The sequence below is a fragment of the Bos grunniens genome, chromosome 15 (assembly GCF_055505025.1).
Source record: "Bos grunniens cultivar Pamir isolate PY7600 chromosome 15, Bosgru_T2T1.0, whole genome shotgun sequence".
NCBI lineage: Eukaryota > Metazoa > Chordata > Mammalia > Artiodactyla > Bovidae > Bos > Bos grunniens.
The window spans coordinates 22,805,162-22,825,907 of record NC_141179.1 but is presented as its reverse complement, the minus strand read 5'-3'; the positions used below and the strand labels follow the sequence as shown (position 1 = coordinate 22,825,907).

At 42.1% G+C, this 20,746-nt stretch overlaps 1 protein-coding gene across 14 annotated transcripts in view; it reads right to left on the bottom strand.

Annotated features, from left to right (window-relative positions):
• The window catches only part of DIXDC1 (DIX domain containing 1), an 80,994-nt gene that overhangs the window by 11,735 nt on the left and 48,513 nt on the right, over window positions 1-20,746 (bottom strand). For 10 of the 14 annotated variants that reach the window (XM_086339180.1, XM_086339186.1, XM_086339182.1 and 7 more), the window contains 11 exons: window positions 20,592-20,740; window positions 17,711-17,800; window positions 15,576-15,629; window positions 14,162-14,212; window positions 11,715-11,819; window positions 11,301-11,354; window positions 10,603-10,695; window positions 10,448-10,519; window positions 9,669-9,758; window positions 9,170-9,331; window positions 8,597-8,663 (listed from right to left, as the gene is read on the bottom strand). In XM_086339180.1, coding sequence (XP_086195306.1) covers window positions 8,597-8,663; window positions 9,170-9,331; window positions 9,669-9,758; window positions 10,448-10,519; window positions 10,603-10,695; window positions 11,301-11,354; window positions 11,715-11,819; window positions 14,162-14,212; window positions 15,576-15,629; window positions 17,711-17,800; window positions 20,592-20,740 — 987 coding nt within the window. Of the gene's footprint in view, window positions 1-7,005; window positions 8,347-8,596; window positions 8,664-9,169; window positions 9,332-9,668; window positions 9,759-10,447; window positions 10,520-10,602; window positions 10,696-11,300; window positions 11,355-11,714; window positions 11,820-14,161; window positions 14,213-15,575; window positions 15,630-17,710; window positions 17,801-20,082; window positions 20,214-20,591; window positions 20,741-20,746 lie in introns of those variants that run through there. The other 4 variants (XM_086339183.1, XM_086339191.1, XM_086339189.1 and 1 more) reach the window with 3 other exon arrangements.

Sequence of the window (20,746 nt, the reverse complement as noted above, 5' to 3'; positions counted from 1 at the left end):
TGTTTGTTTTTTTTCCCTTGCTGCTTTTAATATTTGTTCTTTGTGTTTGATCTTTGTTAATTTGATTAATATGTGTCTTGGGGTGTTTCTCCTTGGGTTTATCCTGTTTGGGACTCTCTGGGTTTCTTGGACTTGGGTGATTATTTCCTTCCCCATTTTAAGGAAGTTTTCAACTATTATCTCCTCAAGTATTTTCTCATGGTCTTTCTTTTTGTCTTCTTCTTCTGGAACCCCTATGATTCGAATGTTGTAGCGTTTAATATTGTCCTGGAGGTCTCTGAGATTGTCCTCATTTCTTTTAATTCGTTTTTCTTTTATCCTCTCTGATTCATTTATTTCTACCATTCTATCTTCTAATTCACTAATCCTATCAAATTTTTTTTTAAACTATTCTAATCTCATCCATGTAAACTTTAGCATCAGCTTGTTTATATCTACAAAAAGTCTGACGGGACTTTAAAACATATTTATTGGGCTGCTCTGGGTCTCAGTTGTGGCACTTGAGATCTTTTGCTCAGTTCAGTTCAGTCACTCAGGGGTGTCCAGCTCTTTGCGACCCCATGGACTGCAGTACACCAGGCTTCTGTGTCCATCACCAACTCCCAGAGCTTACTCAAATTCACGTCCATCGAGTCAGTGAGGCCATCCAACCAGCTCATCCTCTGTCGTCCCCTTCTCCTCCTCCTCCTTTTGCAGCATGCAAATTCTCAGTTGCATCAGGTGAGATCCACCCTGACCAAGATCAAAACTCAGGCCCCCGGCACAGAGTCCTCGCTACTGGACCGCCAGGGAAGTCCCCTGTTAGGATATTTTTCAAATTTATTTAATTGGACGATAACCCTGTTAGGATTTTTATTGGAATAACATGATGCTACAGATCATTTGGGGAGAATGAACCATCTTCACAAGGTTGAGCTATATTTATCCCATCAAACAAGGCTGTTTCCCAATTACTATAATACTGATAAAGAATAATTTTGTAAGTGGTAAAAAAAAAAAAAAAACCATGTCATAAAAACCAGATTATTTTTTAAAATGTACCATCTCCCTTGTTTCTATTTGTTCCATATATTTTTTGTTCCTTTTCTCCTTTGTCTTTTTCTCCCCACCTTTGGAATGTGTGTATACATGTACATGCATATCTGTATATACATATAGGGGCTTCTCTTGTGGCTCAGATGGTAAAGAATCTGCTTGCAGTGCAGGAGACGTGGCTTCGATCCCTGAATTAAGAAGATTCCTTGGAGAAGGGAATGCTACCCACTCCAGTATTTTTGCCTGGAGAATTCCACAGACAGAGGAGCCTGGCAGACTACAGTCTATGGCATCACAAAGAGTTGGACACAACTGAGCGACTAAGCACTCATGCAGATATGTGTCATACTTCAAAACCCAGTATGTTTAGGTTCTCAGTTTGGATACATCACTTCAACATGTAAATGATATTTTAAACAGTGAGATATTTTACTTTTTTTTTTTTTGGTATTGGATTATTTTTACAATTTCTTATATCTGCTATTAACTTGTTTATTCTTTAAAAATTTAGTGGTTGTTCTTAGATTTATATATATATCTTTAGTCAGTCAGCTCTCAAAGGATATTATACTGCTTCACATGTAAGAACTACAGAAGTTACAACAGTAGAGTCCTAATTCCTCTTTCCTGATCTTTGTATTACTGTCATACATTTCACTTTCAAATATGAAATAAACCAGTAACACATCAATACTATTTTTGCTTAAACAGCCTATTATCTTTCAGAGTAATTAAAAATAAGGGGTAAAAAGTCTTTTATATTTTCCTTCATTCTGCTGCTGCTGCTAAGTCGCTTCAGTCGTGTCCAACTCTGTGCAACCCCACAGACGGCAGCCCACCAGGCTCCCCCGTCCCTGGGATTCTCCAGGCAAGAACACTGGAGTGGGTTGCCATTTCCTTCTCCAATGCATGAAAGTGAAAAGTGAAAGTGAAGTCGCTCAGTCATGTCTGACCCTCAGCGACCCCATGGACTGTAGCCTTCCAGGCTCCTCCGCCCGTGGGATTTTCCAGGCAGGAGTACTGGAGTGGGATGCCATTGCCTTCTCCAGAAATTCCTTTAACATTTCCTGCAGTGAAAGTCTGTTTGTAATGAATTCTCTTGGGTTTTGTGTATAAAAACATATACTCCAGCTACAGAATTCTAGGTTTTTTTTTTTCCTTTCAGTACTTTAAAGATGTTCCCCCACTATCTTATCTACCTGCAGGTTCTGATAAGAATTCTGTAATTCTCATTTTTGTTTTTCTGTTTGTAATATTTTCCCCCATCTCTGGTTACCTTCAAGATTTTCTCTTTTCTTTGATTTTCAGTAATTTGACTCCTTTATTGTCATTGTTATTCATACTTCTTGCAATTTTCAGAACTTCTTGGATCTGTGGTGTGATGTCTTTATATATTTTTGGAAAATAACTGGCCTTTATGTCTTCAAATGCTTCTTCTGCCCTGTTCTGTCTCTTTTGGATCAGAGATTCTAGTTACATGTATCTTCATCCATATGGATATTACCCCATCGCTACCAGGTTGTTTTTCCTCTCGCCTACTCTTTTTCTTTTTGTAGTGCAGTTTGGGTAACTCCTATTCAAGTTCACTGATTCTTTCCTTAGCTATGTTTGTTGAGTCTTCTGATGTACCTACTCAAGACACTCTTCATCTTTGTAATATTTATTTTTATTTCTAGCATTCCATTTGACTCCTTTTCATAATTTCCATCTCTCTGCTAAAATTCCTCACCTGTACATGCATTATATAAACATTTTTACTTCAGCCATTAACACAGTTCCTAAAAACTCCTCTTCTGATGGTTTCAATATCTTAAGTCATGTGTGAGTCAACTCTTGAATAGACCCTTATTGACTTCTGACAGTGGCGTGCATTTTTCTTGTTCCTGTGGATGTCCCATAATTTTTTTATTGACTGTCAGATTTCCTGTGTAAGACTGTAGAGACTAAGGTAAAAAATGTTTATGTCTAGAAATGGGCACATTGCTTGTTCTTCCCGGCCACTGGTGGGAACAGCGGAATCAGTCACATCAGGAGTTGAGCTGAGACTGGAATTTTTGTTAAAGTTACTTTCAGTGCACCATCACCTTCACATTTCTCTAGGGTTATGTTAAGGAGCTGCACCCCGCAGGGTTTTCCCTTAATACCCTCAACTTTATCATTATTAGTTTGGTCACACCACGCCGCATGTGAGATCTTAGTTCCCTGACCAGGGATTGAACCTGCGCCCCCTGCATTGGGAGCACCAAGTCTTAACCACTGTACCAGGAGGGAAGCCCCCACCCTCAACTGCAGACTTGATTTGTGTGCCCCTCCCTCAGAGGCAGACTGCTGGCCCTTCTTACACAGCACTTGCTCACCCTGCGGGGAGGGCTGAGGGAGGCCTGTCTGTGATCCAACCTCAGTCTTGAGGTGGGGCTTTCTCAGTGATCCTACCCTTTCCCCAGTGGAAGGCAACCTCTAATGATCTGAGCTCAAGGCAGTTTGCTGCCACTCCCGGCGGGGTTGAGAGTTCTTTTCTTTCTTTTTCCCCCCTAGCTGAAGTAGGTCTTCACCTTTGCCTGAGATGGGGATGAAGGGGAAACAGGACTTGCTGCCCTTCCTCAGCAGTTTAAAACTTTTGTTCTTTAAGGGATCAAGGCCCAGATGGTTCTTCATGCTTTTCTGGCAGTGGCAGCCAGTCCCTCCTCTGAGCCCCCATCCCCAAAACAGATTTCTCTACACTCTGTTCCCACAACCAGTCTTTGCCATAAGCACCCAAATGGAGGTCAACAGAAGCGTCAGCAAGCAGGTGCAAACTCCTCTTGCATTTGTGGCCCCCAGGGTTCCTAGTCTCTGCCCAGCCTTTACAATTTATTAAAATCTTAGCTGAATTCCTATCTTTGTACAGTGGCCCCATCTTTCTCCTGCGCTCTGCCATAAGTGAGCCAGTGCTGGTATCCTATCTGTGCTTGGAGGCACTGTTTACCTTTCAGGCTGGTTGGCTGCCCTCTGATTTCATCTCTCTGATGGATTTAAGACAGTTATAATATGTTAGACTATTCAACCTTTTCTGTTAGCACAGCTCCTTGCAGGCTTATTATAATTCACTTTTTAAAAAACTGAGGTATAATTCATGTAACACAAAACTCACCATTTTAACAACTTAAAGTGTACAATTCAGTGGTGCTTATTACATTCACAGCCATGTGTAACCATCACCACTATCTAGTTCCAGAACATTCTCATTATCTGAAAAAGAAACCTCATACTCATTGAACTCCCTTCCTAATCCTGACATCTGTCTAATCTACTTTCTGTCTCGATGGATTTGCCTATTCTGGATATTTCATAGAAAAGGATCCTTCCAATTTCTGCCCTTTTCTGTTTGGCATCTTTCACTTAACATTTTCAAGATTCATTTATGTTGAGGCAGGTATCAGTAATTCATTCTTCTTTGTGGCTGAATAACATTCCATTATATGCATATATGCAGAAATTGTTTACCCTTTTATCGACTGATGGACATTTGGCTGTTTGCACCTTTTAGCTATTGTGAATAATTCTGCTATGAACATGTGTGTACACATTTTTCTTTTTTGAACACTTGCTTTTCATTCTTTTGGGTATACACCTGGGAGTGGAATTGCAAAGTCATAGAGTACTTCTATGTTTAACTTTTCGAAGAGCCAGCAAACTGTTTTCTACCATTTTACATCCCTATCAGCAACATACAAAAGTTTCAACTTCTCTACATCCTCACCAACACTTTTACTTATTTTTTCAGAATCATCAGTAGGCATGAAGTGGTAGCTCACTGTGGTTTTGGTTTGCATTTTCCTAATAACTAACAACGTTAAGCATATTCGCATGTGCGTATTGGCCATTTGGGGCTTCCCTGCTGACTCAGCAGTAAAGAATCTACCTGCAATGCAAGAGACGCAGGAGACATGGGTTCGATCCCTGGGTGGGGAAGATCCCCTGGAGGACAGCATGGCAACCCACTCCAGTATTCTTGCCTGGAAAATCCCATGGACACAGGAGCCTGGAGGACTACAGTCCATGGGGTCACAAAGAGTCAAACGCCACTGAAGAGACTGAGCACACGCACATAAACCTTGGCCATTTATTCATCTTCTTCGGGGAAATGTCTATTCAAGTCCTTTGCCCATCTGTTATTAATATCAGATTTTTTTTTGGTCTTCTGTTGCTAAGTTAGAAGAGTTCTTTATGTAGTTTTTATCCTAGGCCCTTAATAGATAAATAATTTTGAAATATTTTCTCTTATTCTGGTTGTCTTCACTTTCTTGATAACGTTCTTTGATCCAAATAGTTTTTAATTTTGATGAAGTCCATTTTCCTATTTTTTTCTTTTATTGCTCATGCTTTTAATGTCTAAGAATTCAAGGTCATGAATATTTTCCCCTGTGTTTTATTCTGAGAGTTTTAGTTTTAATACTTATATTTAGGTCAATGATGCATTTTATATTAATTTTGTACATAATGTGAAGTACAGGTCCTTCTTTTGCATATGTTCTTTTGCATATGGATATCCAGTTGTCCTGACACCATTTGTGGGAGATACTATTTGCTTGTCAAATTATCATAGATGTGTGGGTTTTATCTGAAATCTCAATTTATTCCACTAATCTAATGTGCATGCCTGCTAAGTTGCTTCAGTCATGTCCCTGTGGACTGTAGCCTGCCAGGCTCCTCTGTCCATGGGATTCTCCAGGCAAGAATACTGGAGTGGGTTGACATGCCCTCCTCCAGGGGATCTTCCTGAACCAGGAATTGAACCTGGTCTCCTGCAGCTCCTGCAATGCAGGCAGATTCTTTACCACTGAGCCACCAGGGAAGCCCTCACTAATCCACTGTATTAGTTTTAAAATAATTATTGTTGTTGTTGTTTTCCCTTAAGAGTAAATTGCAAGACAGGAAGTAGGTTCAAAGAGAAGATTTCAGGAGATTTGGCCATCATGAAAAGGAGAAAGAAAGGGCACAGACTTGCATCTCTCATATGCCACACTACACCAGATTATCCATATATAATATTTCACTTAATGTTCACAATCCTTCAAGATTATCTCCATTTCAAAAACACGAAAACTAAAATGCAAGGACGGTCATTAACATTCTTGCTCGTGGTATACTCTGCTGAGAGCTACAGCTGCATCCCAGATCTGTTTGATTCTACACTCTTTTGTTTTCCCCCTCTATTGTTTTGTTTCCAGTTTTGGACATGAGTTTTGAAGTGTCTTCTGACCTGCAGAGAAGATATCCAGATGGCATTCAAAAATACAGCCCTGCAGCTCAGAAAACGCTTGCAGTTAGAGATAAAGTTTAAAAATAATTGGCATACCAGAGTGGTTGAAGCCATGGAAGTAGAAAGGATCACGGATAGAGAATATCAGAAGGCCTAGGTCTAGACCTCCAGTGGAATCCCAGGGCACAGTCAAAGGTTAGGCAGAGGAGGAGAAGAGGAGGACGTTGTACCTCGAGACTACAGTCTAGTAAGGCCAAGCACCACGTCCATCTTGTTCATCTTGAGATCGCTAATGCCTAACAAGAACTCTACATAGTGAATGCTCAATAAATACTTGTTGAACGAATTAACTGGTTGGTACTAAAGTTAAAGGAGAGGAATGTTTCCAGAAGGAGACTATTCAAAGGCAGTAAATGCTTTTGAAAAGTCAATGGAAGATAAGGTATGAAACATGACCACTTTGATTAGGCAACAAGACAGTCAACATGGACCCAAGAAAAACATGAAGTGGAGTAACGAGTAAAAGACCAATTAGTGGATTAAGAAGTGAAGGGGAGGTAACAATGAAGAAAGAGCACTTGGAGATCATTCTTTCAAGAAGTCTGATGCAGAGGAATAAGATAAATAACTCAGTAGCTAGAGGGTTATCAAATTGCATGAATGTTTGTATTTTTAGATGAGAGGCATTTCAGCTTATTTGTCAACATAGGTATTGAATTAACACTCCATTTTATAAGAAACTGTGAATTTATTTGCAGTCTTTTAAATAAGTAAGTCATATACAGAAAAGAATTATTCCAGGGAGGGAGAAATTTACTAGACTTATGAAAAAGAATCTCTAAATATTTAGACCTAGGTACATTGGCAGTTTAAACTAACCTAAAGAAAGTACAAAAGAGGACAAGGATAAAATAAAAAGCCTATCAAGAAAACAGAAATGACTGGTTCAAAACAATGCTAGAAAAAAACATTGAAACTAATTTGGGTACTAATAGTCTATTTCATGGAGAAGGCAATGGCACCCCACTCCAGTACTTTTGCCTAGAAAATCCCATGGATGGAGGAGCCTGGTAGGCTGCAGTTCATGGGGTTGCTAGAGTCGGACACAACTGAGCGACTTCACTTTCACTTTTCACTTTCATGCATTGGAGAAGGAAATGGCAACCCACTCCAGTGTTCTTGCCTGGAGAATCCCAGGGACGGGGGAGCCTGGTGGGTTGCCGTCTATGGGGTCGCACAGAGTTGGACACGACTGAAGCAACTTAGCAGCAGCAGCAGCAGCAGTCTATTTCAGTCTCAGTGTAAATATCTCATTCAAGAGAAAAAAATATATGGAGGTTTGAGAACACTATCTTATCTACTCTACAAAAAATATTTTACCTTTCACATTTGGGCAAATACTTTCTTTAAGTGTTTTACTTTAGCCTTATTAATGTGGTTTTAAAAACTATCTTTAACATATAAAACTGGTTGTGGTCAGCCTTTCACTATTTGGTTTTTATAAATTATTATTTAGATACTTTTAGATCAGGCCTGGGTAAACTATAAAAGATAAGAAAACATGAATGCTATTAAGCCAAAAGGTAAGATATGAAGTAAAATAGAAATTACCAGGCAGGGTAGATTTCCCAACATGTTAGAATTAACAAGAAAAAAAAAATATAACACAGTTAAGTTCAAACAAATTGAATGACCTATGCACTCAAAAGTTTTGGAAATCCCCAAAGAAATGAAACTTCTTGCCTCTGAGAAGAACTGCAAATTTTCTCTATTTGAGACTTTCAAGTGATCTGTATATGTGTTTGTTGTTTTATATTTTGCTTCGTTTGGTGTAACTGTTTGGAGCTTGTTTATTTCCAAAGATATTTTGTTTAAGATATTTTAGCCTTTCTGAATCAGCAGCATCCTGCATGTGGCTAAATGGTACTCGGGGTAACGGTGGTGGTGATAATGATGGTATGATCTTCACACTCCTAGAAGCAACTCGATTCTAGTATTGCTACAGAACAGTGCATTATAAAGGTGAAGTACGGGGACTTCCCTGGTCGTCCAGTGGGTAAGAATCCACCCTGCAATGCAGGCAGTACAGGTTCAGCCCCTGGTTGGGGAACTAAGATCCCACATGCCTTGCCACAACTAAGACAGGATGCAGCCCAAGAAACAGAACAAATGAATGTGAAGACTGTGGTACTTCTTTTTTTAAAAAAAGAGTGAAGTACCACAAGAAAAATTCTGTCTCCAAAATATTAGTAGCATATAAATACTAAATTTCTGATCTAATATGCTAGGAGTCCTTACTGAGCAATACGGAGTACTTACTTGAATTAGGGGGCCAGGACTCCCGGTACTCACTACCTGCTTGAGTTCTGGGTGACTTGCCCCGAACCTGGGGAGTGACACAAAATCACAAGAGTTATGATCAATGGGAGAATTTAACCAAGAAATTTGAATCATAAAAGTATACTTAAAATATATACTTTTCTACCACAGCTTTTTCCACAGAATATAAAATTGGATGTGCTTATCCTAGCAATAACAATGTACACATATAAAAAGCATTCTAGTTTTCAATGCATTGTCTCATATATTTCCTCAACCAATGCCAAGCTCATTCGGGGGGAAGAGGACAGAGAGTAAGCAGTAAAGGGAGACCTGTGGGTCAAGAGCCACAATCCCTTAGACAGCTACACAGCTGCTTAGAGTTATCTGTGAACTCCCTCCTTGACTGTCATACCATGATGAACGGTCAGCTCCCCTGAGAGGAAAACCAAAGAGAAAAGCAACTGTAACCTTCAGCAGGGCCTTCTATCTTAGCACTGCCTTCATCTATATCAAATTGACAAGAGCAGGCTTCTTCGGGGGATGAGAGAAACATCACAGAAAGAGGGTTACCCTTCTTTCTTGCTTCCTCTGGGTCTCCATGGCATGCAGGCGCTCCATGAGGCTGGAGATGCCCTGTTCCAGGCTGTCGATGGTGTGGTGCTGAGGGTCGTGGCCACTGAAGCTGGTGCGTAGGCTGCGGAGGGCGTCTCGCACAAGCTGCAGGTCGCTGCTCTGTGGGCAAAACCGTGGGCCCGCGGTGCCACCTTATTAACCACTTCCCAACCGGGGGGGCTCAAGAGCATACAGGGGAGGGGTTTCCAACAGATCTCTTATTTTTGATGGAGGAGGTGGAAATTCTAGGAAAACTTTTTCCTCCATAGACACGAGCCCACTGATGGCTCACTAATTCTTAACTTTGGATAGTAAGTGCCTCGCAGCTTTACACACCCAACAGATGCAAGAATTGGGGAACAGGGATATAAAAGGCCGACTCCACTGGCGATGACTAGGGTACCCTTTTGGTTTTGGCTGGAAGTGGCAAGTCTGTACTCAAATCCTAAAGACATACCCCTCTGTGAACGACTGAAGCAGCTCCTTTTCCTGCCACTGGAAGGAGAAAACCATTGCTTTGAGAGCTGTGATTGTTGTAGTTGGTCACCTAGAGCAGCAAGAAGAAAGGATGCTTGTACAAGGGAAAATTCCAAAGCAATTCCTCTTATTTTTCTTCTTTACACGAATCACTTCCTGATGTAGTGCAAAGATCTTTTTCCCTTTGGTTCACTGCTGTATCTCCAATACCTGACACTCAGAAGGTACTGCTGAATGCAGAGTTAACAAAATGAAAACCTCCGTTTGGAGTCCCTCGCCTAGCCTCTGCCTGCCCCCAGGAAGGCCTGAGAATGCTGCTCCAGCATCTCCTGCCTTTGCTTCAGTAATAAAAAGAAAAAAAAAGAACAGTGACTAAAACGTTTTGAGCCCAACTCTGTGCCAGGCAGATCTACCAGGACTGTGTTGTTATTTAGATGGACTATCTTATGTATTCTTCATCATGGCAGAGAAGGGCACTGCTATTTCCATTTTCCAGATGAGCCTTATTTCTAAGGTTCAGAAGCTAAGCAACTTAAGGTCACACAGTGGGAAAGTGTGTAAAAAAAAAAATGTTTTTTTTAAAAAAGAGGTAAAGCTGGGATTTGAAACCAGATTTTCTTATCCCAGAACCTGCACTTTTATCCTCCCCATCAAACAGAAACCAACCTGTGGTGCTGGTTCAGCCCTGAGTTAATAACTGAATCTCCCTCTTTGCCCCCGTCAATGCGTGACAGAGACCCCGAGCGGCAGGCAGGTTACCTCGTCTGCCTCTCTTTTCATACAGTGAGCCAAAAGGACATCCTTGTGTTCCAGCTCTCGCTCCAGGTCCACCTGCAAATCGCATACACTCAATCAGACAGGGAGTCCTTCAGGTCGGAGGGGCAGGAAAGTCAGTGGTGAAACCCGGTCCCCACCTGCTGGTAACTGGCCTCGGACAGTTTCCGAAGTGCTTCTTCCAACTTGGCCTGGTTCTGCAGCAGGAGGCGATCTTTCTGCCCCAGCTCCTTCTGCAACAGAGACACAGCTTTCAGACGAGTGGCAAAGCCAAGGACATCCAACAGTTCACCTTTCGTGATGCCATTTCCATCTAAAGAAAGTAGAGTCCCACACAGTCAAAAGCTTTAGCATGGTCAGTGAAGGCAGTTGTACATGTTTTTCTGGAATTCTCTGGCTTTTTTTAATGATCCAATGGATGTTGGGAATTTGATCTCTGGTTCCTCTGCATTTTCTAAACCTAGCTTGTACATCTAGAAGTCCTCAGTTCACGTACCGTTAAAGCCTATCTTGAAGGATTTTGAACATTACCTTCTAGCATGTGAAATGAACACAATTGTATGGTAGTTCAAACATTCTTTGGCATTGCCCTTCTTTGGGATTGGATAAAGATAAAGCCTGGCTGAAATGAAGCTTCCAGACTCCTAGCTCTGAGTTCCTTCTCCTAGCCATGCTATTGACCTTCAGGGTTAGTGAATCAAAGGAACTCAGAAAAGGATTTCCTTGCAGAAAGCAAGGAGGAGAACAGAGTACTGAAGTGTTCTTTGAACAACAGCAACAATAGGCTGTTCACCAAAGGTCAGGTGGAAATAATTTCCAAACTGATACACATTCTTACTTTATATTCTCCCAAGAGCCGATTCCTCTCCTCTAGCTTCCTCTGCAGATCCACCTGCGAGAAGAATAAGACGGAATTCAATGGTGTGGGGGCATTATCTGCCAAACCAGCTAGGAAACCAGTAGGTAACTAGAGCTGATGTTGGCAGTTTACAGGATACAGCACAGAGAGGGCACATCTATGGTAAAAACACACAGCCACTCTCCACATCTTCAGCGAGATAATCAGACTATAGAACCACAAGGCAGCCCCAGGGTCTCAGTGTCCTCAACATCGCAGGGCTCAAGGCCAGTGTGGTACAGGCTTTCATCTAGGAACAAGGAGGAGTCCTCTGAGGGGGAACAGATCTAACAGGACTTCATACTATATCCTATTTGGGGCTCAGTGGACTCCAAGTTCACTCTTTCAACTCACATTCTGGTTGTGCAGCTCATCTTTGTCCATATTTGCCCTCAGTAGTTCCTGTTTGAGCTGAAGGACAGATGCGTCCTGCTGAGTCAGCCTCTGCTGCAGGGCATCCTGAGGAGAAAGCACACTCACTACGTGGTCCCAGCTCATCCATCAGGAAGCTGTTACTAAACCAGGAGACAAACGGAGCACAGGGTCCTGCCACAAGGAGATGAGCAGCAATTTTTCTGTTCCCTTTCAGGACACTAGAATCTAAAGGAAAATCCTATCTGTTGTCCTACCAGACTGATAGAAACCTGATTTTTCCCTCTGTGCTTTACTTGCCCCCACATTCCCCTGTGTTGCCAACAGCATGATGGTCTAGGGGGAGAATATAAGTGGCCTCTGGGATCAGACAGACCTAGTCTCAAATTACACTCCTACCACTTGCTTTCATGACAGTGCATGCATGCTAAGTCGCTTCAGTTGTGTCCGACTCTTCGTGACCCTATGGACTGTAGCCCTTCAGGCTCCTCTGTCCATGGGATTTTCCAGGCAAGATTACTGGAGTGGGTTGCCATGCCCTCTTTCAGGGGATCTTCCCGACCCAGGAATCGAACCCTCGTCTCTTATGTCTCCTGCACTGGGAGAAGGGTTCCTTACCACTAGCGCCATGACAGTGATCTTGGACAATGCACTCTCCTTCCTCCCTCCTTGGCTTTCTTCTCTAAATTCTTGGCCTGTAAATACTCAATCTAGATGAGCTCTTTTGTCCAAGAGGGCTGGGGCCTATCACTGCCTAACACCCTGTTCACAAAGGAGCCCTGGAATCACTCCCATCCTGCCTTCCAGAGCCCGGCCCCTGCCCGGCTTCCACTGCCTTTCACCGCCTTGTCTGGACCAGGACTGGGATCCTATTTACCTGCTCAGAAATGTTCTTAGACCGATGGTTCCTCCTCCCAGTGTAACAGGATCCTACTAATTTTAGGATATCTTCCTCTTAGCTTATACCATCTTGGTTCCCACCAGGCATAGGACAAGGTGGGTTGTACACACTTACTTAAAAGGAGTGGCTATGATACAATCCTCCAACCATAGTGACTTCAAATGGAACTAACAGACTAGAGCTGCATCCCAGGAGATGTGCCCTGACTCTTCTCTCTTTACAGACCGAAAACAAACCATGCAGGCTCTGGAGGATGTGAGAGTCATTCTTAAATATGCTGTCTGCCATGACAGTACATGGCAAGGTGGCCTCAGATGCCCTCGGCACCAGTGGCTCAGACGAATATTTCCCAAAGTGTGCTTCATGGGATGTTAACAAGTGTTACGTGAGAGGAAAAGCACTTCTGCAGTTAACAGTCTAATTGTTTTTTAGGCCAACCTCTTTATGGCAGACCTTCTCTGGTCCTTTAATATGCTATTATTCACTGTGACTCATCAAGCCTGTATGGCACTTCTCAGACTTATTTGAGCATGGAACATGCTGTTTTTTGGCATCTCAAAGGACTAAGACTACAGAACATACTCTGGAAGATGCTGCTGAGTTACACCCTAGTCTGGCTCATGAATGGGAGTGTAGGAAAACAGCAGTTTTAAGAGCATCCTTTTCCACTTCTGAGGTATTATTCATTTAGCACATCTACTCCTACTGGGATGGAATAACATGTAAGCAAGAGGGGGTCGCACAGAGTCGGACACGACTGAAGCGACTCAGCAGCAGCAGCAGCAAGATTATTAGCTAGATCACTGTTTGTATTAGCAAAAGACTAGACATAACCCAGAAGACTTATCAATAGGAACTGATTAAATGAATTATCATATATTTACATACTATAATACTACAGTCTTTATGTACTAAAATAGAATGATCTCTAAGATATATTGTTAAGTGAAAGCAGCAATGTGTCAAGCTGGGTTTATAGTATTCTATTTTTGGGGGGGAAATTACATACATACGTATCTGGGGATAAGTGGTAAGTTGCCTCCAGGAAAGACAGCTAGGTGACTGAGGGGGCAGGGCTGGAAAGCCGACTTCTCAAGGATTATCCTTTCGTACTTTTTAAACTTCAAACCATTTGAATGTTATTAACTATTCAAACCTAAGTAAATTACAATTTTTAAGAGTATGTTCTTCTTCAGAACTGAAGAAAACTGACAAAATACTGAAACTGAAGAAAACCATAGTAACTGATTGTTTTCACACATAGAAAAAATCAAGGTGGCAGAGGGAAGTGGCAGCATCATGAGTCATAACCACCAGAAGTACGACTCAGCAAAGCAAAGGTATGTTCCTCCAGCTGTCTCACTTCCCATCCACAAAGCCCTGTCTCTGCTGGGAGCACAGAGCCTGTGAAAGAGCCCATCAGATGTACATAAGAGAAGGCTATAGGACCCAACTAGTACCCCAGTTCCCTCAGAATGCTTTATTTTGTAGAGTATTTATTTACAGTGTTATATATCTTTCTTTTTACCTTTATCCCCTGTAAGTTTCTGGCTTCTTGTTTATATTTCAGCAGCTCCTTCTGCAAACCAAATATAGTTAGATCAGATGGTAGCATCTGGGTTGCTTCAGAAGCATTACCTCATTCTGTCAGTAAGAATACAAAACTCAGATAACCATTCCAAGGAAAATCAACCCTCCACTGAGGCCAAAGGCAGGTCTGGTCCAGGAAAAATGAAAAGTTGACCCATAGAAATGAACAGGACCCATCTCATTCTCTCCTGTGGCACCCACGCTCAGCTGCCCAGTTGCCCAGTTTCAACTGTTCATAATCTTTCTGGCCAAGAAAGAAAATGCCATACATTCCCATAGGTTCATCTTTCCTATATTTAGTAATCCTCACCAACAGGGAAACTTAATCATCAATCATAATAATCTAAATCCCTCTCCCTAAAATACATGATATCTCAATATACCTACCCCCAACCTCATGAAGTAATTATCTCACTTTTAATGTCCAGAAAGGGTTACAGAGTTTCTGTTCTCCAAGAGGGTATTGTTCTTTATGGATCAAATAAAAACACATTTGGCCCAATAATAAAACACTTTGTTAACTGTCCCTTACAACAGATTAAATATATGCACACGATTGTCACTAGGACAAAGATTTTAGGAGAGGAACACCCACAACTCAGACTCTACTCTCTCTTTTCCTATTGCAATCCCTTCAAGAGTTTGGAATTAACATATCTAAAATGGGGATTCTTCACCAGGATTCCACAGATGGGCTCCAAAGTTAGTCCACTCAAAACTCAGGTCAGTGAGTGCTCCCATGCAAACTGCTGGGGAGAGGGTTAATGGCTTCAGTCATATATACTTATGACTTCAAAAAAGCTAAGACCCACTGATCTAAAAAAATTCTGGGAAGTATTCATTAATAAAAAAAGACCATACTGAACTGTTGTTAATAATACTGTACTGTATATCAGAAAACTGTAAGAGAGTAGATCTTAAAAGTTTTCTTTATAAGAAACAATTTGTAAATATGTTAACTAAGCTGTGATTATTTCACAATACATACACATATTGAATCAACATGTTGTATACCCTGAAACTAATTATGTGATGTCACTTATTTTAAAAATAATCATATTGATAGTAGATCCATTATTTATTTTAATTAAAAGGATAAATATGAAACATTTCAAACATAAAGAAAGGTATAAGTAATAATGACATAGATATCTATTATTCCCACTGAGATTAAAAAGGTGTTACTCTTTTACCGTATTTATGACATCTCTCTCTCTGTCAGTTAAAGACATAATACAGATACAGCTAGTCTGGAGTCTGCATCTCTCCCTTCTCCCCATGACTATACTAAAGTTGGTGTGTAATATTCCCATAATTTTTTTAAAGGATAAAATGTGCATTTCCTGACATACCTTTAGGTCTTGATTCTCCTCTATACTCTGATCCAGACGACTTTGGATTATAATCTGAATACAAGGCAAAAAGAGATGGTTATGTATCTATGCTGTAAAATTCGGAGGTCATTCATCAACAGATATTTACCGAGCAGCTACTAGATGCTAGCCAGGGTAGAGCAGCTACAAAGAACTGCCTTCCAGTGGATGCATATGCCCTGGGGGTGCGAGGAGATGACTATGGATAAAGTTTAGAATGAGTATGTGTATGTTGTGTGCAGAGGGTTTGGCAAAGGGAAAGAGAAATGATAAGAGATGAAGCTCAAGAGGAAAATGGAACAGGATCATGAAAGCCAGGAAGGATAATGGAGGAACTGATGAAAAAGTTTTAGGCAAAGGGATGACAAAACAAGTTTGCTTTGAAGTGAAGTTATTCTTGCTGTTTTAGGGAAAATGAATTAGAGGACAGGAGAGGAATCAGGGAAACCAGTTCAGAGGCCACCAGAATGCTGGATGAAGGCCTGAATTAAGGCAGTACCTGTGAAAATGGAGAAAAGCTGGATGAAGACATTTTAAAAGTATACTGATAAAACTTGGTGACTAAATACTGGAGTTGGTTGCCATTTCCTTCTCCAGGGGATCTTTCCAACCCAGGGATCGAATCCGTGTGTCTCCTGCATTGACAGGAGGATTCTTTCCTACTGTACCACCTGGGAAGCCCTTCAAGTATGGGTGTCAGATTTGTTTTGGGTATTTGGTTACATGGATAGTGATAAAAAACAGAAACTTAAAGGACAAATAGTTTTGAGGGTGGGGAGAGAAGGGAGAGAAAGCTGTTGAATTTAGGACTCATTGAAATTGAGATGCTTATGGGACATACAGAAGAGATAACAGGCAGGTGCATGTTGCCTTTACAAATGTAGAACTCCATGGAGAGAGCTAAAAATAAATATAAATTTAAATAATTATATAAATGTATTTAAATAAAACAATTAAGTTATTTCATGCAGAGCTAGAAATAAATATTTGAGAGGTAACATATGAGACAGGTGGGAAGTGAATGAAGCCATGGCAGCAGGTATTGCCCAGGTGAACGCACAGGACAGAAGAGAGCCCAGAGTATAGCCCTGAGGAGCAGCAACACTTAAGGTGTAGTTGTTTTAGTGCCCAACTCATCTGCGACCCCATGGACTGTAGCCCACCAAGGTCCTCCATCCATGGGGTTTCCGAGGCAAGAGTACTGGAGTGGGTAGCCATTTCCTTCTCCAGGGGATCTTCCCAACCAGGGGTTGATTCTGCGTCTCCTGCTTGGGCAGATTCTTTACCACTGAGCCATTGGGGAAGCCCAAAACTTTAAAGGACAGGGAGAAAGAGAAAAGCTTCAAAGGGGATGTGAACTATTGCCGCCTGCCGTTCATTAAAGAAAGGCAGCCATCAAGCCACCACGTAACAGCTGCCCAGGCAGTGAGCCTTGAGGGGACTCAGGGTGGAAACAAAGGATACCGGGATCTAGCAGGCAGCTGCCGCAACAGGACACTCAGGGTGAGAAAGCACGGGATACTGGCCCCAGGTAGCTGAGCTGCACATCAGAGGATCGAATTCAGGGAGCCCTGACTCTTGCATCTTCTCCTACATAGAAAAGCGCTAAATTCCTTGAGATAGCTGGTTTTCTTTTACTAACAGTGATTTCTGAAGTTCTGACTACCTGGTTTTGTTGCAAAAATTCCTATAATGTCCTGGCTTCCCCTATTCCTCTTCGGAACAGTCTCTCAGAATTATCTGAGATGCTGTTTCCCAGGCTTAAGTCCTTGGTTTTGTCTACCGAATAAAACATAACCTTCAACCTTTAGACTGTGCTTTTTTTTTTTTCAGTCAACAGGGACCTGAGTGTAAACTCCACAAGGAGAGGGTCTGAGGTTTCATCTGTCGTTTCCGTGTCTCCAGTTCTTCAAACCGTGTCTGCACATGGTCAGCATGCAATAAATATTTGTGGAAGAAAGGAAAAAACAGTCGAAAACATATGAGGAAAACCAGCAGAGCTGAAGTCAGGGAAGGGAGCATTTTACGAAGGCACAGATGAGTGTCCAATGCTAAACATAAATCACACACACAAGCCAGATTATTCCGTGTCCAGTCACAAAAGAGGAGCTCACCAACTGTTCCTCGGGATTGACTCCTGGTTCACAGAGGGCCAAGGGCCTCTCCTGTTCATCTTCAGGTAAGGATCCATTGAGCAGTAAGGCCTGGACAACCACAAAGGCAGAAAGAAATTTAACTCCTGTCAGATGACAGAGTCTAGAGCTGGGCGGAGTAAGCTTGTCCCAAAATGAAACCACAACTGGGCTTCCTCTGGAAATCTGCCTGATAACTGTGGATCTTTAGATTCTGCCAATTGCTCATCATAGATCTGTCTGGATCGCCTTGTGTCTGGCCCATGCTTGACGCCTCTTTCATCTCTCTGGATGTACCTGAATCCTCTGCTCCAAGGCTCCTTAGCCCCAGAAAAAATTCTAAAAATAAACTTAATTTTAAGAAGTGACATTGTTGAACCAGAGCTGGCTGTACAAACTGAATTTTACCAGCTGGAAAGTGAACTAAATGCAGTGCAGAATTATCCTGGCTTAGAAAAGTTTATTATAAGGAATTATCTGGAATACATTTATGTATGTATGTATATATGTATGTAGGCATTGGCTGCATTAGAGCAGCTCGCAGGATGTTAGATCCCCAAACAGGGGTCAAATCCAAGCCCACAGCAGTGAAAGTGCTGAGTCTTAACCACTGGACTGCCAGAAATGTGGGGGTATTTGATTCTTGTTTGACTTAGCAATTCTGCATTTTTGCTCCCTAAGGCAACCTGGATAGAACAAGAAGAAAAACATATTTGCAGAGAGGTGTCCTTATTCAAGTCTTCACACTTGGCTTTGTTTTTATTAGAATATGGTGGGGCGGGGTGGGCAGATTTATTCTGAGGCTAATGAAGCTCAAACCTCAGGGCCCCTCCCAGGCCTGCTCCTCCTAGGGTTCTATATCTAACATCGTAGTCATAATCTGTAATCTTATTCTTAAAGAAGGCCCCCCAAGTGGTACACTTTAGAACCCAGAAAACTTGGATCTACCCCTGCAGGTAGGTATTAGGAGACCTATGGGCTCAATGAAAGATTTAAAAATCTATAGCCACTTTGTATACAATTTTTTTCTCAATCCAGTCCGAAGAGATACAGAGATTCTTATTTCAGTAAATATAACATAAATTGTATCACAAATGTTGGTATATAAAAACATTTTACAATCCAGACACTATCAAGTCTACCAAGTACTAATTAATAAAACAATTTTAGTCAGTCTACTGGATGTGGTTCTCCCACGGAGTTGTGGCAAGAGGTGTAGACAAGTATAAGAAAGCACAAGGAGCTGAGGAGAGTGACACTGCAGAAGTCCTGACTCTAAGAGCAAAGCGTTCACAGACTCTAATGAGGTACGCTAACCAGTCAGCAATCCCGGACGTGGCTCAGCATGCAACGGGTTCATCCCCGAAAGAGTTAAGGAGCCCAGTGGATGCTGAGAGCCCCATTGTATTCTGTAATGGGACTGAATTCTCATTGTGATCATGTGGCTGTGAATTAAAACTCCTCTGTTTGTGGGGAATATTAGGATGCTGACTTTCTGCCTGTTGATTCTCTTTTTTTTCTGTCTAATCTGCCATGGGATTTCTCCCAGACTGAAAAATGCAAACCAAACTGAAAACCAAACTGATGGATATCTATGTTCGTACAATGAAATGATCCTGAGAAAAACCTGGTTGAACGTAATCCCAAAATTCTTCATGCTTTAATCCTTCCTATTAAAAGCACACACACACAAATCCATTGCATTAATTAAACCATTCCTTACTGGAGTAACGAGAAGAGAACTAAAAGGCAGACATTTAAAAATACAGAGCAAATGGGAAAAGCGCAACAACTCTCCCTGGGAATGTTTGGGCAGTAAACATTCCTCAACGCCTCTCTGGGCTCCTGGGGCAGACAGTGTGTAAATTGTTTTACCACTGCACCAACCCCCCGTTTTCTTTAGGACCCCTTTGTGTCCCCACCCTGTTGCTGGCCGGTTGGGAGCACGCCCTCCACCGCCTGCCGCCTGTCAGAGCCACTCACATAATGTGGGCTTTGTTTATGTGTCCATAAATATTTGACAATTCAGAAGCAGTGCAGTTCCCAGCACAAACAGAAAGGAATATTCCTGGGCAATTTCAGGGTCATCAGAACACTATAAGGCCTCCCCCAAACAGGGCCACATACACAAAGGTGGAGGACTGAGGGGGTCATTCAGGCTAGGAACTAAGTCAAGTGGGTCAGTTGGCCTCTGGGGGAGGCTTGCTGGCACAGAAGGTGTAGGAAATACTGAAGGGCTCAGTTGCCCTTCTGTCTGATCACTGTACCTTGGCGTCCACTTACGAACGCACCAAGGGTGAGCTAAATCCCTTAGCTAGACTCAGGTGGAGACCTGTGTCATTACTGGCACTTACAGCCCTCCTCATGGTGAATTCCTCGCAGAAAATCTTGATTCTTCACAATTCCATTCTTTGGGGGAAGCTGCCATTGCAGGTCTGTGGCTGCAAATAGGGGAGAAACCCACCCACAAAGCAGAGAGCCAGGGTGGAGGTTTGGTAGGGGAGGGTGGATACGGCTCCCAGGCAGAACTCCTAACAGCTGTGCTGTCAACAAGCGTCCAGGAGGCCCGTTTAAGCGAACTCACATGTAAGGGATTTTTCTGCTCTTCGCACTCTACCCTCTCCATCTAAACTCAGCTCTGACCTCACAGAAAACCGAATCACTTTATTTTCAACTGATCCTACTGAGTTAATAAACAATTGGTGCGGGAATTCCCTGGCAGTCCGGGGGTTAAGTGATCCAGGTTCAATCCCTGGTCTGGAAACTAAGATCCCACAAGCCTCACAGCATGGTCAAAAAACAAACCAAAAAAAAAAACCCAGCAACTGGTGCACCAAAGACAAACGACAAGGGAAAGAGCTACCTGTAATCCTGATATCATTTTCTTGGCTTCCTCCATTTCTTTTTCCAAATGTTCTTGTTGTTCCAACAGCTGCTCTTCCCATGAAGTCTCCAGGTAGGTCCGGGGGCTGCCTGGTCTCCAGTCCCGGGGTAATGGAGAGTCTGTCTCTTCTACGA